At 45.7% G+C, this 14,710-nt stretch overlaps 1 protein-coding gene across 1 annotated transcript; it reads right to left on the bottom strand.

Moving 5' to 3' along the window:
• Positions 1-531: 531 nt before the first annotated feature.
• On the bottom strand, positions 532-14,605 carry arpc1b (actin related protein 2/3 complex, subunit 1B). Its single transcript, XM_007906132.2, has 10 exons — positions 14,433-14,605; positions 12,583-12,662; positions 5,783-5,887; positions 5,040-5,262; positions 4,495-4,602; positions 3,855-4,061; positions 2,875-2,950; positions 2,247-2,440; positions 1,596-1,686; positions 532-1,000 (listed from the first exon to the last, which is right to left on the bottom strand). Exons 2-10 carry the CDS (start codon positions 12,644-12,646, stop codon positions 962-964), a joined length of 1,107 nt encoding a protein of 368 aa, XP_007904323.1. The 5' UTR covers positions 12,647-12,662; positions 14,433-14,605; the 3' UTR covers positions 532-961.
• Positions 14,606-14,710: the final 105 nt, after the last annotated feature.

The raw sequence follows: 14,710 nt of genomic DNA, 5'->3' as shown, positions 1-14,710 counted from the left end.
ATGTTTATGTGCTCACAGTAATTGGGTTGGGTTTGCTACCTAAGGACAACTTTGGAGTTTAATAATAATACTTGCATTTGATATAGTGCCATATCACATCTTCAAGACGTGTCAAATCGCTTCACAGAATATACTATTGAAGGGAATTAACTGTATACTTTATGGGCGAAATATGGCAGGGTCCCATAAACAGTTGTGGATTGAGTGACAAAAATTTTATTTTATTTCGTTTGAAGGAATTATTATCTCTTACTTGCTGCGAGGTAAACAGAGATGTATGGAGTAAGCCAACTTGCCCCGGCTGGGAATTATCGCATTTGTTTTGATTGCCCAGACAGGGTCAGTGTGGGATTGTATTGACTTCTGTATTGAAAAGATACAGATACACTTTCAAATTCCCGGCTCAATGTTCTCCAGTCAGTCAAATGCCAGGTGTAGTTCGGCTTAGAACCACAAGGCGGCGCCAACAATCACATTCAACAAACAGGAAAACTTTCCTGAGCCACAAAATGACCATTTCATAAAAACGGCTTTGAATCCTTTAAAAAATTTAATACTCCAGGAATTTCGACAACAGTTTCATCTTATGACCAGCAAAGATTCAAAATGGCGTGAAAACAATACGTTAAAAAACAGCCCAATGTCATGTTGCAAAGTTTCCTTTTTTCCCCCAACAAAACATTAATGATAAACACCTGAGGACAGCGAGTGGGACTTGAGGCTGAGGCACTGTATGGCTGTGATCGGACCCACAGCGATGTCTGTGCAAAGCCACACACCAAGTTTTAATGACTTACGTTACACCAGGTTATTCTGCAAAGAGCGACTGGCCCAGTTAAGCAAATTGGTTTAAACCTTTCAAGACTTGCTGCGTTAAAGCGAGTTGGGTTCCAGAGACTGGCGAGGATGGTTCAAGGCAGGCGAGAGCGGGTGCAGGACATACAGGGGTGTGTCCGGCAGCTCAAACGATTTTCAGGTCTTTCATCGAGGCTTCCAGGGACTGAAAGCACAAATCAGGTTTGGAGGTTATTGATTTTAAGAATAATATAATTTTCTTCCAAACCTTTACGTTTTTGTTTGGTGAATTCGTGTTTCCCTGATCACAGCTGAGCCTCACAGAGTTGCCGTTAGCAGGATATCAGACAGGTTAGGATGGGAGCCACACAAGGCACCAATACATGAAGCACTGGTGGGTTTCACACGACTTGTCCAGTTTAGGACCACCCCGACCACTGAGAAGTGACTGAAATGAAATGTTTAACGTGATCTCTTTGACTTACAATAGGCACGTCTTCAGTATCGGGTATAAACCGAGAAGAGTATTATTTCTGGACTGTGTGATATAATCGGTTTAACAAGAGCAGAGGTAAGGTACTTGGGAACATCCTGCCTGTTCCCTTTGCCAGGCAATTGTGGCTTGGGCCAGGGAGGTATTACTCTATGTGGAATGGCCATTGATAGGAACATAGATCAAAGGCTGTCTAATGAGATGACCTCAGTGCAGTTATCCCTGATGCGATGATTTCACATTTTAGCCTTCAGCTAAAATGGATAAATGAATTGCTCTCCACAGAAGCTTTAAGAGCCAGTGTTACCTTAAGGTCCCAGATTCCCATTCCTCCGTCCAGCCCAGTGGTACAAAACTTCGAGCAACTTTTCTTTCCACCTTCAAGAATGGAGATTTGGCTGTAAAAACAAACACACGTTTAAATTCTTCTTTCAGACATCTATAAATATTTGCCATAATTCATCGCAATCCTCCCAAATTAACTCACTCAAAAATTAAAATCTTGTAGTTTGCATTCTGACTGTTGGAATCTGCACTGAAATCTTTGGGTTTATGTGCTTTTATATATATATATATGTAACAGCCCTCACTGTCCCAATATTAAGTCTTTTCCTCCCCGTGAACTTAGCAACCAGGTTATAAGAATAATCGTTGAGACGTCTCAATGCACTTCACAGGATATATTGTAAAGTGAACTGACTATGTTTTGTCGGCGACATAAAAGGAATTAAACGGGAGGTTAGAATGAACTTCTTTACAGAGCATGGAAGGGCCTGTTTTGTGCTGCGATGTGCTAGGAATCGCTGAGCCTGCTCACCCTGACACCGGTAATCCAGAAAGAATCCGTACAGATCAGAATCGGCTGCTTTTACAGCTCCCATTAGTGGATGGGATCACAGCATCTCTGCTTCAGGTGATCTGTGTTATTGCAGAGGCCCCTCGTGGCCGCGCTGTGTACCTGATGCTGTTCTTGTGCAGAGTTGTCAACGTGGAGTTCACTTCAGTGGAGCCCATCTTATCCAGGTTCTTGAACTTGTCCCGAGCGGAGACTCCTCGCTGCTCACTCTGGTTGGGAATGTCCAACTTGGCAGAGAAGGTCACCGTGTCCTTGACAGCATCGTAAGTGAACAGTGCTGGGTAACAGTCATGTCCCTGAGGAAACAAACAGAAAAAGATTAGAATAATATTCAATAATAATAATAATTTATTAATAATATTAATAAAATCCTTGCATCTGATACAGTATCGTATAATGTAAAAACATCTCAAAGTGCTTCACAGTATTTAAAGTGCAGTGACTGTATATTTGTAGGTGAACATAGCAGCTTAATTGACACAGAAATGTCTAACAAAGAGCCATGATGTGAACAACCAGTTTTATTTTGGGGATTGTTGGCCAGGACACCGGGAGAAAGAGAGAAACTCCCTTCTCTTTTTGAATATTATCTTGGGATCTTTAATATCCATCCGAACAGGCAGATGGGACCTTTAATGTTCTATGTAACAAATGCTGGTGGTTTAATAATAACAATAATAATAATAAAGATGATGATGATGGGGGCATTGCCACTGAGAGAGAGACTTACCGCAGCCACCAGACTGTTCTCAGTGATGAAGGTGAGCGCCAGGAGAGGCAGGGACTGGGAGTGCAGGCAGGCGATGCTATGAGAGAAAGGCAAACACAGCGTTACTAACACAGGATTTAAACGGAACAAACTCAGCAGGTGTTGTCAGGGGCAGAATCCCCATTATATCGGTGTAGAGGTGCTTGTGGCTACATAATAATAATAATCCTTGCATTTGATATAGCGCTTTTCACGTCGGGAGGACGTCCCAAAGCGCTTCACAGAACACACTGTAAAGTGAATTGACTGTATATTTGTGGGCGAACGCGGCAGCCAATTGCGCACAGCAATGTCCCACAAACAGTCGTAGATTGAAAATGACCAATTTATTATTGTTTTTGGTTTTGGAGGGATTATTATTAGGCTCTGTGTGGAGTAAGGAAACTTGCCCAAGGTTTCGCCCTCTGCCTGGAATTGAACTCAGGTCTCTCGCTTGCAAAGCGAGTGCTCTAACCACTGAGCTGCAGGACATATGCAACTGTCCAGACAAGTTTCCAGATGTACAAGAGTGTCCAAGATACTCAGGGTTTAATGAACTCTCCGAGCCGCAAGAATGGCCTATAATAATAGTCCTTGCCTTTGATAGCGCGCCTTATCACATCATTGAGACGTCTCAAATCACTTCACATAATATATTGTAAAGTGCAGTGACTGAGTATTTTGTGGGTGAAACGCTGTAGCCAATTGTACCCACAAACAGTCGTGTATTGAATTTTCTTTAGAGGGATGATTAGCCCCAGAAAGAATCCGCCAATCGATTAACACTGCTCACTGCGAGGTAAAGAGAGGCGTGTGGAGTAAGGAAACTTGCGTAAGGTTTCGCTCCGCATGGGAATTGAACCCAGGTCCTCTCGCTTGTGAGGCGAGGGCTCTAACCACTACACGACAGGACTCGGTAGCTCTCTGTGTATAAAGGAGAGTCGCTGCTGTTATTGACTCACGTTGGCTTCTTGCCGGCCTCAGCGATGCACAGGGTGCTGTCGTGACTGACCCAGGCCACTCGGTTACCGCTGTCAGAGAAGCAGACGGCGTGGACCCAGCCCCCGGCACCACCGGACTCCAGCAGCAGCTCCCCGAATGGCATCTTGGAGCCCCAGGGGGTGGGCGAAGGCTTCTCCTCCACCTCCTTGATGTAAGCGGAGAAAATCCTGGCCACAGAAAGCAACGTCAGTAACAATAATCCCTGCATTTGATACAGCATCTAATCACCTCATTGAGGCGTCTCAAAGCTTCATAGAATATACCGTAAAGTGTAGTGACTGCGTATCTTGTGGGTGAGATGCTGGATCAAAGCCGATTACAATAATCTCGGATCTGTCGCCCCCCCCACCCACCCCCGGAACGAGCTCCTCTCTGTACCAGAGACACTGAACACCCCCTTGTCTTTACCCTGTCACAATGGTTCATCTTAAAACTTCAGATGGTCCAGAATTGTGGAAAATTCCTAAATTCACTCTTAGTTTGGAGGCTGGGTCACCAACCAACAGCAACTTCTTACCACTGGCCTAATAACAGTGAGTGTTTGCACACCCTCTGATGGTGACAGTGTTCGCACACGTGCACAGTTACCGCGCCATTTACCTGCACTTGAAGTCACAGGAGCCTGCGGCTAGGAGGACATTGTTTGGATGCCAGTCCAGGTTGAGGACTGTGGAGCGGATCGGTTTCTTGATGTGTTTGCAAACCCACCTGTAACATGACGAAGCCTTAGCCTGTGGTCAAGACGTATCAAAGCACTTCAACAACAACAACAAAATTACATTTGCTTCATAGCATCTACTGTAAAGTTTAGTGACTGTGTTTTGTGGGCGAAATGCGGCAGCCAATTGTGCCCAGCGACGTCCCACAATGTCCCCGGGCAATGAGTGACCGAATTGTTATTTTGTTTTAAAGGGGTTATTATCCCCGAAAAGTGATCCACCAATTGACTAACATCCAGGTTCCTACTTACTGCTGGTAAACAGAGGCAAGTGTGTGGAGTAAGGAAACTTTCCTAAGGTTTCGCCCTGACCGGGAATTGAACCCGGGTCCTTTCGCTCTAACCACTGCGCTACAGGACTGCATTAACACTGAAAGCCCTGGAAACAACAATAACAAATTACACTTGTATGGCGCTGGAAACCCACCAGTCATTGTCCTGCTCGAAATAGCAGATGGAGATCAGCCTGGAGCCACTGCCCACCGCAAACTTGTTCTCCTTCGGTGACCACTTGACGCACCGAGCTGCCCGGTTGATCCTCAGGATGACGAGGGTCGGCTTCCAGACGTTCCCCTTCAGTGTCCACACGTAGGCGTTCCTGTCCGTCCCACAGGTCACAATGCGGTTGCTCTCAGGAGCCCAGTCAATGCCTGAATCACAAGGGAACACAGGCTGGGGTTGTGGTCACTTCCACACTCGACACAGCAGCGCCTTTCATGCCGAGAGGACACCTCAAAGCACTTCATAAGAACAGGAGGTAGTCATTCAGCCCCTCGAGCCTGTTCCACAATTCTACAAGATCATGGCTGATCTACCTCACCTCCAGTTACCCAACTTTGCCCCGTATCCCTCTATCCCCTAACCTAACAAACATCTATCCACCTCAGTCTTGAAAATGTGAATGGATTCAGCCATAATCCACAGCCTTTGGGTGGAGAAAGTTCCAGTTTTCCACTACTCCTTGTGTGAAAAACTGCTTCTTGATTTCACTCCTAAATGGCCTTGTTCTGGATTCGGCCCCCAGCAGGAATAGTCTCTCTTATTGGCGGGATTGTGCAGTACGATGAAGTGACTGCGTATCTTGTGGACTTCATGCAAACGTGTGGCCGTGTGTCCCGTGTGTTGTATGTGGGTTTTATAGACTGTACATGGGACAGAGACAAACCTCACCTGTCACCTGTCCATTGTGCTCCTTCAGCACGTGAGTTTTGCTCCACTTGGCGCCATCTTTCTTGTAAACGTGGACCTCGTGGTTGTTGGGACACAACGCAATCTCTGAGGACAGAGGACACAATCAGCCAACAGCTCAGCCTCTGGGTCACAGAGGAATTCAGTAACAGGAGGCAACCATTGCTAAGAATAAATCTTGTGTATAACGGTAGACAAGGAATACAGCGCCTGATCATGTCGCTGAGACTTCTCAAAGTGCTTCACTGGATTTAAAGTGTAGCGACTGTACAATTTGCAGGCAAACGCAGCAGCCAATTCACGTGCAGCGACTTCACACAAGTAGCCGTGGAAGGTGGAGCAAATACACCTCAGCACCTGTGGGGGCAGCTGCCTCTGATGGTGCGATTCCAGCGCCTTGAGATGTCCTCTTGACCTGAAAGCACTGTGTAAATGTAATATGTCGTTGTTGATCACATTGACTGATGGTTGATCACTTATAGAAGGATGGAATGTTCCATCACCCTAACCCTGCTCTCCTGCTCCCCCTTCCCCCTACGCTCTATATAATATATATTTGTTATATATTATTATATTATTATATATTACCCGCGCTCAACACAACTTGCATCTGCTCCAAAAATGGACCTTATTTTGCACCAGAACTGACCATAACATTGGGACAAACACAATACAACCCTCTCTCCTTCAACAGATATCCCATTTGGACCATGTGAACCAATCCTTTTATACGAGACTGTTTGATCGGTTCGCGAATGCTGTGCAAGTTGTACAAAGTTCAGACGAGCAGATGGCCTTTTTAACATCTCTTCCGAATTTTGAGCCAAATAAGCTTCCTGTGAGTGTAGTTTCTGGCTGGGGGCCGGGGAGGAAATCTGACTCACAGAGCGGCTGCTCTTTACTGAACACTAAATATAGAAAAAACAAAAAAGGCTCATCTCTCCTTCCACTGATCTCAAGTTGCTTTAATTTGGCCAAGAGGCTTGAACCTGATTGGTTCAACATCCATTTATTGTGAGCCTAAAAGTCAAACACTTATTTGTAACTTAGATTGAAGGTGACTTTGTAATATAATAATAATAATCCTTGCATTTGCTATAGCGCAGTGTAAAGGGCAATTTCAGGACATCCACCAGGAAAACCTTTTCTTTACACAGAAAGTAATCAACAGCTGGAACAGGTAGCCAGGAAAGGTGGTCGAGGCCGGGACACTGGGAATCATTTAAAAAACATGATGGGGGTGGGTGGGGGGCCCACAAAGGGCCTTCTTGAGTCAGACCAAATGAGTGTGTGAGCAGGTGTGTGTGTGCGTGAGTGTGTGAGTGAATGTATGTGTGTGCATCAGTGTAAGTGAGAGTGGCTGTGTGTGAGTGTATGAGTGTGAGTGGGTGAGAGTGAGTGTGTGAATGTGAGTGAGAGTGAGTGTGAATGGGTGTGAGTGAAAGTGAGTGTGTGAGTAGGTGTGAGTGAGTGTTAGTGCGTGTGTGAGTGAGAGTGAGAGTGAGTGTGTGAGTGTGAGTGAGTGTGTGCATGAGTGAGTGAATGTGAATGAGTGTGTGAGTGTAAGTGAGAGTGTAAGTGAGTGTGTGTGGATGTGAGTGAGTGTATGAGTGAGTGAGAGTGAGTGTGTGAGTGAGAGTAGGTGTGTGTGAGTGGGTGTGTGTGAGAATGTGTGGGTGTGAGTGAGAATGTGAGTGTGAGTGGGTGTGAGTGAAAGTGAGTGTGTGAATGGGTGTGTGAGCAGGTGTGTGAGTGGGCGTGTGAGTGAGTGGGTGTGAGTGAGAGTAAGTGTGTGAGTGTGAGTGAGTATGTGAGTGTGAGTGGGTGTGTGAGTGTGAATGAGTGTGTGAGTGGGTGTGAGCGAGAGTAAGTGTGTCAGTGGGTGTGTGAGTGAGTGGGTGAGTGGGTGTGTGAGTGAGAGTGTGAGTGTATGAGTGTGAGTGGGTGAGAGTGAGTGTGTGAGTGGGTGTGTGAGTGGGTGTGTGAGTCAGAGTGAGTGTGTGAGTGTGTGAGTGGGTGTGTGAGTCAGAGTGAGTGTGTGAGAGTGTGAGTGGGTGTGTGAGTCAGAGTGAGTGTGTGAGTGGGTGTGCGAGTCAGAGTGAGTGTGTGAGTGTGTGAGTGGGTGTGCGAGTCAGAGTGAGTGTGTGAGTGTGTGAGTGGGTGTGTGAGTCAGAGTGAGTGTGTGAGTGTGTGAGTGGGTGGCTGTTGCATCTGTTGCTATTTCCTGATGAGAGGTGGAGAAGCATTTCTCATTACCGTGTCAAAGCTTGAGCTTTGTGGTGAGGGCTGAGCTGTGGTCTGTCAACAGTTTCTGGTTTATCACTGATCTCTACACGCCTGAAATTCCAACTGGTCTTAGCCTGAAGGACAACTGTGTGTTAAGAATTTAAGATGGAAAAGAATGATGGGAAATCCTGGGCTGGTGTTCCATCTTTAATTTTAAAGCTATATATGTATATATATGTATATATTTAATCTTTGCATTTGATATAGCACCTTATCACGTTTTTGAGATGCCTCAAAGCGCTTCACAGAATATATTGGAAAGTGAATGGACTGTATATTTTGTGGGCGAAATGGTCGTACAGGCTAAGACTAGGTGGAATTTCGGGCCTACAGCATTCACCAAAAACAATGAGCCTCAAAAGCCTTTGGTAACCTTTGTCCAAATATTAACAGCAAATATCACTCCCTCTGGGTTACTCATCAACCACTTTTTCCTTTACAAACATCTACCGGCTATGATCAGCAGGTCTTCAGGTCCTTCTCTGCCAATGCGACGACGCTGCAGAGACAGAGATTGTACAATAGCTGGAATCAGCCACAGTGCGTCTCGGGGAGCAGAACTGAGGATTCAGCCGGTTATTGCCATATAAGGGAATGACCGTCACTCTTCCCTCTGAGAGAGGAACAGGAACCTTAGTGCAAGGATCAAACTGCAAAACGCCCAGCGACGACCAAAGAAACTAATGGATTGAAAGTAATTGTGGCCACTTATTGCTAAAGATTCTTGCTCAATCGCTGCCTGTGGATGTCCAATATTGCTGACGCCCAGTGGAATTCAGAGCACAGTATTGGCAGACACCAATGTGGCAATGAAATCACTGACTAGAACAGGTTTCCAGGAAGGGTGGTCGAGGCCAGGATGCTAGGCTTATATACCAACAGTTTGGTGTTACAGTGGGGAGCTCAAAGGGGTGGGTGTTCTGAATGGACAAAGGTTACCAGGGCATTTGAGACTCAATATCTTCATTGTACCACTGAAATCTGGAGGCAAGAAATTCCAAATGGGCCCCAAAAGACAATCTTTGATCCGATCGGCTTGTGACCTATTAAAATCAGTTCCTGTATTTGTTTGTTCAGGGACATGACTGCAGGTCAAACAGGAAAATCATCCGGTGTGATCTGAGGAGGGGTAAAGAGAGGGGAGGTGGAGAGACTGAAACAGGGAATTCCAGAGATTTGGAGCTTATTGGCTGAAGGCACGGCCGCCGATGATGGAGCACAGGGTTAAGGGAAAACACAGGCTCGAGCCAGCCGAGCGAAGGGGGAACGGGTTGAGGAGTGGGGTGCGAGCTCACTGGAGAGGTAGGGAGGTGCCAGAGCATGAAGTAATTTGTAGGCGAGTGCAAGGATCTTGAAATCAATGACAATATAAGGCAGGATAGAGAGATGTCCACCTGAATGGCAAGGCCGGCAGCAGAGAAAAGACCATCAGGTTTATGGTCTAGAAGTAGGAATTTGCAGATCAAGGAGGTTTAATGTTTCCTGTGTAGTAAATAGCTTTACTGGTACAACTGTTAGTAAGAACGTGTCCTGTGCAGCCCAGCGAGTGGATTGTCTCTGTAACTTCCTGTGCATTAGGCCAGTCAACCACAATCTCCACCCCCTGTGTCAGCATTTCTGTGGTTTAGCTGAAGGTTCCCCTCTCAGCCTCTCAGTCACTGCAGCTTTTTATCCACATAAGGTTTTAACCAGCTTCCCCCCACTCCCCCCAACTGTGCATTCCACTGATCTCCACGCATTCCCACACGCTCAGTGCTCCCCCAACAATACAGAGTGAACTGAAAAAGGGGGCAGGGGAATAAACTCCCCATCACCCCCTCCCCCCCAAACCCAGCCATGAGCTCCAACAATGATGTTATTTCCTGCTTTACAGAAGCTGTCCCAGAGCTTGTTTCCTGGGTTGGCCTCACCATCTCCTCCCCTCCCCACCCTCGCCAGGCTCGCTGCCCCATCTCCCCTGAACACCCCCCCCCGCCTGGGCTCCTTGACCACCACCAGTGGTGACTTCCTTTGCTTGGAGAGATAAGGGTATGGAATGCACAGCCTCAAAAAGCCACAGATCAGCATCAATTGAGGGATTCATGAAAGAGAGAGAGAGAGAAAGAGCGATTGATATTTGAGAAGTAGAAACAGTAAAGGATTTGCCCTGGAGAAGGGGTTACGCGTGTGGGGGGATGGGGGGTGTACTGTCTGTGGGGGTGAGGGTTACTAGTATGGGGGTGAGAGTTACTGTGTGGGGGGGAAGGGGTTATTGTATGTGGGGGGAAGGAGTGACTGTGTGTGCGGGGTACTGTGTGGGGAGGTTGGGGGATACCGTGTGGGGGGGTGGTGGGGTACAGGGTTGGGGGGTAAAGTGTGGGGGGGTGGGGGAGTACTGTGTGGGGAGTGAGGGTACTGTGTGGGGAGGTTGGGGGGTACAGTCTGGGGGTTGAGGGTTACAGTGTGGAGGGCTATTGTGAGGTACTGCAAAGCAAATGATCTGCGGCAGAGCTCAGTGTAGGCTGGTCTGCCCTCAGCTCAGCTGTAACGAGATCTAAAGGACTTTGTCAGGTATAATCAGCCACAAATCCTTAGATTTCATTGCTGTTGATCTCATGTTCCCCTGATGTGACGCTAGATAGAACAGCTGAAAGAGTTCACAATAGTCACAGGTTCACCGCAGTGACAACCAGGACTGTACCCCTCATTGCCTATCTCCGTCCTGCTCTGCCTCTCAAAGCGCTTCACAGGATTTTATTGTGAAGTGTAGTGACTGTGTAATTGTAGATGCCATGAACTGAGCATTTGTGGCTCAGAGTGATTGGCAGCTCCAGACCCACAGGAATTGCTCACATCCCAACTCCCTGACCTCAGCCCTGATAGCAGCACCATTTAATTTAATTAAGGGAGGGAGCAGGTGGGCGTAGCAGTAGATCGTCAGACAAGTGCTCTTGTTAAATAGCTTTGAAGAAATAGAGAGAGAGGGAAGAGATTGCCTGTAAATTTAACTGAAAACTCACTTGTGTTTTTTTAAGCTCCACACACCTGTTTACCTCCAGTGCAGTAAGTAGGAACCCGCTTGTTAGTCGATTGGCAGATTGCTTTTCCGGGGGTAATAATCCCTTCAAAAATAATCTGGTCACTCAATTCATGACTGTTTCTGGGACACTGCTGTGTGCAATTGGCTGCCATGTTTCATCCACAAAATATAGTCAATTCACTTCACAGTATGTTCTGTGAAGTGCTTTGAAACTCTCGAAGACGTGATCAGGCGCAATATGAAGTGCAAAGATTATTTTTATTGTTATTGTGAGTTCTGGATTAGTTTCTGTGAAAGTGCAAGAGATTCCAGTTTGAGCTAAAAACTTAGCAGGAGTCGCTGTCTGAACAGTCGCTCAGTTTTCTAACTCCTAACACATGGCAAAGCAAATAAGCATCCTCTGCCAACTGACTTGGGGGAGTGGGGAACACAGACACACACACACACACACACACACAGACAGACCTGGCTGAAGTGCTGCAGATATTCAACGAGAACTACGCAGGGAGAAGTCAAAAGCTGAACTGGAGACGAGAGACAAGGGGGCGGGCAGGTAAAACACAGAAAGGTTTTTTTGTTTCTCTGATGTTTTCTCAGCACAGCTGGCAGTAGAATTTTTTTATGTTCAGAAAAGGGGAAGATGAAAGAACTTTATTTTATAACAACCACAACCTGGTAATATTCAGGAGTGGCTCCACACGGTGATTCATGTCAGGTGTTGTGTTACGTCAGTTTTAGTAAAATCTCCCAAATAAACCCTGAGCCCAGGGTGTGAGTCACTGAAGGGCTGTTGGCCGTTGGCCTGGAAACTGGGAGAAACTCGAGTGTTCGTCAGTTGTATGAACTGCATACAGTTTTTCTGTGTGCTGAAGAAAGTTTCGTCACACAAGGTGCTCAGACGTCTCAAAGCGCTTCACAGAATATACTCTAAAGTGAATTGATTGTACATTTTGTGGGTGAAATGCGGCAGCCAATTGTGCACAGCAGCGTCCCACAAACAGTCGTGGATTGAGTGACCAAACTGTTATTATTTAAATATACCTGGGTAGCAAGATCACAAGAGAAGTTCATTTGAACATGTCATGCATTTGAATCAAAGCTTATCCAATTAAAATGCTATATCATTTGGAATCCTTTGAACGAGACGTTAAACCAAGGTCCCATCTGCTTGTTCAGATGGATGTTAAAGATCCCATGATACTATTTGAAAAGAGAAGGGATTTTCTCTCTCATCGTGTCCTGGTCAACAATCACCCAAAATATAAATCAAATTGGTCACTCATTCCATGGCTGTTTGTAGGATGTCGCTGTGTATTTTGGTTTCTATGTTTCGCCTACAAAATACACAGTCAATTCACTTTACAATATATCTTGTGAAGTACTTTGAGACGTCTCAGCGATGTGATAAGTCGCGATACCAAATGCCAGGATTATTATTATTATAACAGCTGATCTCTTATCTGCATCAAGTACTCACGAGTCCGGTCTTTGTTCCAGGAATGGCAGCTGATGGGCTCGAGCAGGAAGCTGTGATAGGACATCGCTGTTCTTCTGGAACTGAAGCAAACACGGAGGGCCTGAGCAGTGTGTAATTAATCAGAGCAGGGAGGCGGCAGTAACGGGAAGTAAACTCAAAGTGCAGTCACTCTTACAACTGTAAAGTGCAGTAATGAGTTTTCCTTACAACACACTTAAACCCTGCCAACAACAAGCCATTAGCCAACACATTTGCTGCACTTACAAAGATGTTCCGTTTTCAGAAGCTTCTTGTGTATTTAAGAAGTTACAGACTATCTGCCCAGATGTAATAATTACAATAATACAGTGCCTTTTACTTCGGGAGGACATCTCACAGCGCTTCACGGGATTTCACCGTAAGTGTAATGACTGTGTGCTGTGAGCGAGGATCACCTCACTGTCTACACCATCGAGCTGTTTCTCAAATCTAGTGAGAACCACCATCTATAGCGATGTCTGACAGTCACTTCACCAAGATAATACTTTGTTAATGAGATAATGAGATGGAGTCTGTTAAGTAGTTGGCGTTTACGCACACGGTCACTACACTTAACAGCATTTCCCTGTGAAGTGCTTTGAGGCATTCTGACGTAACATTATCAAAGACCTTTCATTAAATGTTGTTGAAGTTATTTTAACCTAACTTGCTTTGGACTCACAGGAAAGTAGTGTCCACAACCCTAACCCTTGTGGGTGGGTTTTCTTCTTCAATGATTTTTTATTTTCTGTTCTAGATGAGTGGAATTTGACAATGTCTGATACCAGTCACTTCCTTACTTACTCCATCGTGTCACACCGAACATGGTGATCGATCATTATCTGCCATGAAAATTACGTCTCTCTCACACACACACACTGATCCTCTGGATATGTAACTACACTTAAACACTTGTACTGAAATACAATTAATTGAGTACTTCTAAATGCAATTATCATCATACTTTCACACGTTTCAGGTGTTGGTCAGGACTGACAGTGGGGAAATAACTTAGGAGTAACAACAACAACAACAACAACAACAAGATTCCATTAACAGGGCTTTGTGGACTCTCTGTAGACTGAGGTGCAGTTTATTTTTTAAAAAGTGATGTAGTAGCTTATTAAAGTCTAACAGAATTGCTCTCACAGCATCTTACTTCTCCTCTGACTAATACTTTCCAGCCACTTCCCTAACCCTCACTGCAGTCCATTGATCTGAAGTTCCTCAGCCAGAATCCTGTCCAGATTTTCTGCTTTCTCAGCTCTCTCTCTCTTCAACCCATCCCCAAACTTTCCACAGTGAGTTGGGAAAGAGAGAGCCAGGGAACTTCACTGAATGTGGGAAAGTTGTGGTAACAGCTTTCAAAAAAAATGCACCGAGCAACTCCCTAAAAATAAAACTATTAACCAGGAATTTACAGGAACATTGTGTCGAGGGACTCACTCTTATTCTTAACTAAGGTATTAAAATCTCTCTCCATCCATCGCCCACAGTGAGGATGTTGTGAGGTTTTCACAATTAGTGAGCAGAGAAGATGATTTGACCCTCTCTCTCTCTCTCTCTCTATCTGGTCACCTTCAGCAAAGCATCCCGACACTGTCCTGAACATCACTGCCCTCCCTGACCAGGTGACCTGTTTGTCTGTCACTCACTCACTCACTCACTCACTGAATAAAACTCTTTCAATAAAGTGAAGTAACCTTTACTGACGTCCTGTAACGTTAACCCTCCCGCCCAGTTCTGCTCTATCATCTCACACCCAAAAGAAAGTTGCCCAAACTTTTCCTTCCCAATTTGAATGTGCAAAATCTTTCTATATATTAACTCACCTTCCAACCCAGCAGTTAGTTACGAAGATCCACAACTTTTAGCGAGTGCCTCAGTTCGTGGACTCTGTTCAGTCAACACGAACGTTGGTTGCAACTTGAGGAACAGAAGTGCAAATATTTCACTGTAAAAAAAACCTCGTTTTACTTCCCCTTCCTCTGAGAGAGAAGTCCCACCACTTCCTGGTGTGGGCGGGTGGCTCTCAACAGTGAGTCGTTGCTCAGAGCTGTGTGACTTCTGATCTGCTTCACGCTCACAGTTCCTGCTCTGGGGAGACCAG

The sequence above is a fragment of the Callorhinchus milii genome, unplaced genomic scaffold, assembly GCF_018977255.1.
Source record: "Callorhinchus milii isolate IMCB2004 unplaced genomic scaffold, IMCB_Cmil_1.0 Scaffold16, whole genome shotgun sequence".
Classification (NCBI taxonomy): domain Eukaryota; kingdom Metazoa; phylum Chordata; class Chondrichthyes; order Chimaeriformes; family Callorhinchidae; genus Callorhinchus; species Callorhinchus milii.
This window is presented reverse-complemented; position numbering and strand designations above follow the sequence as displayed.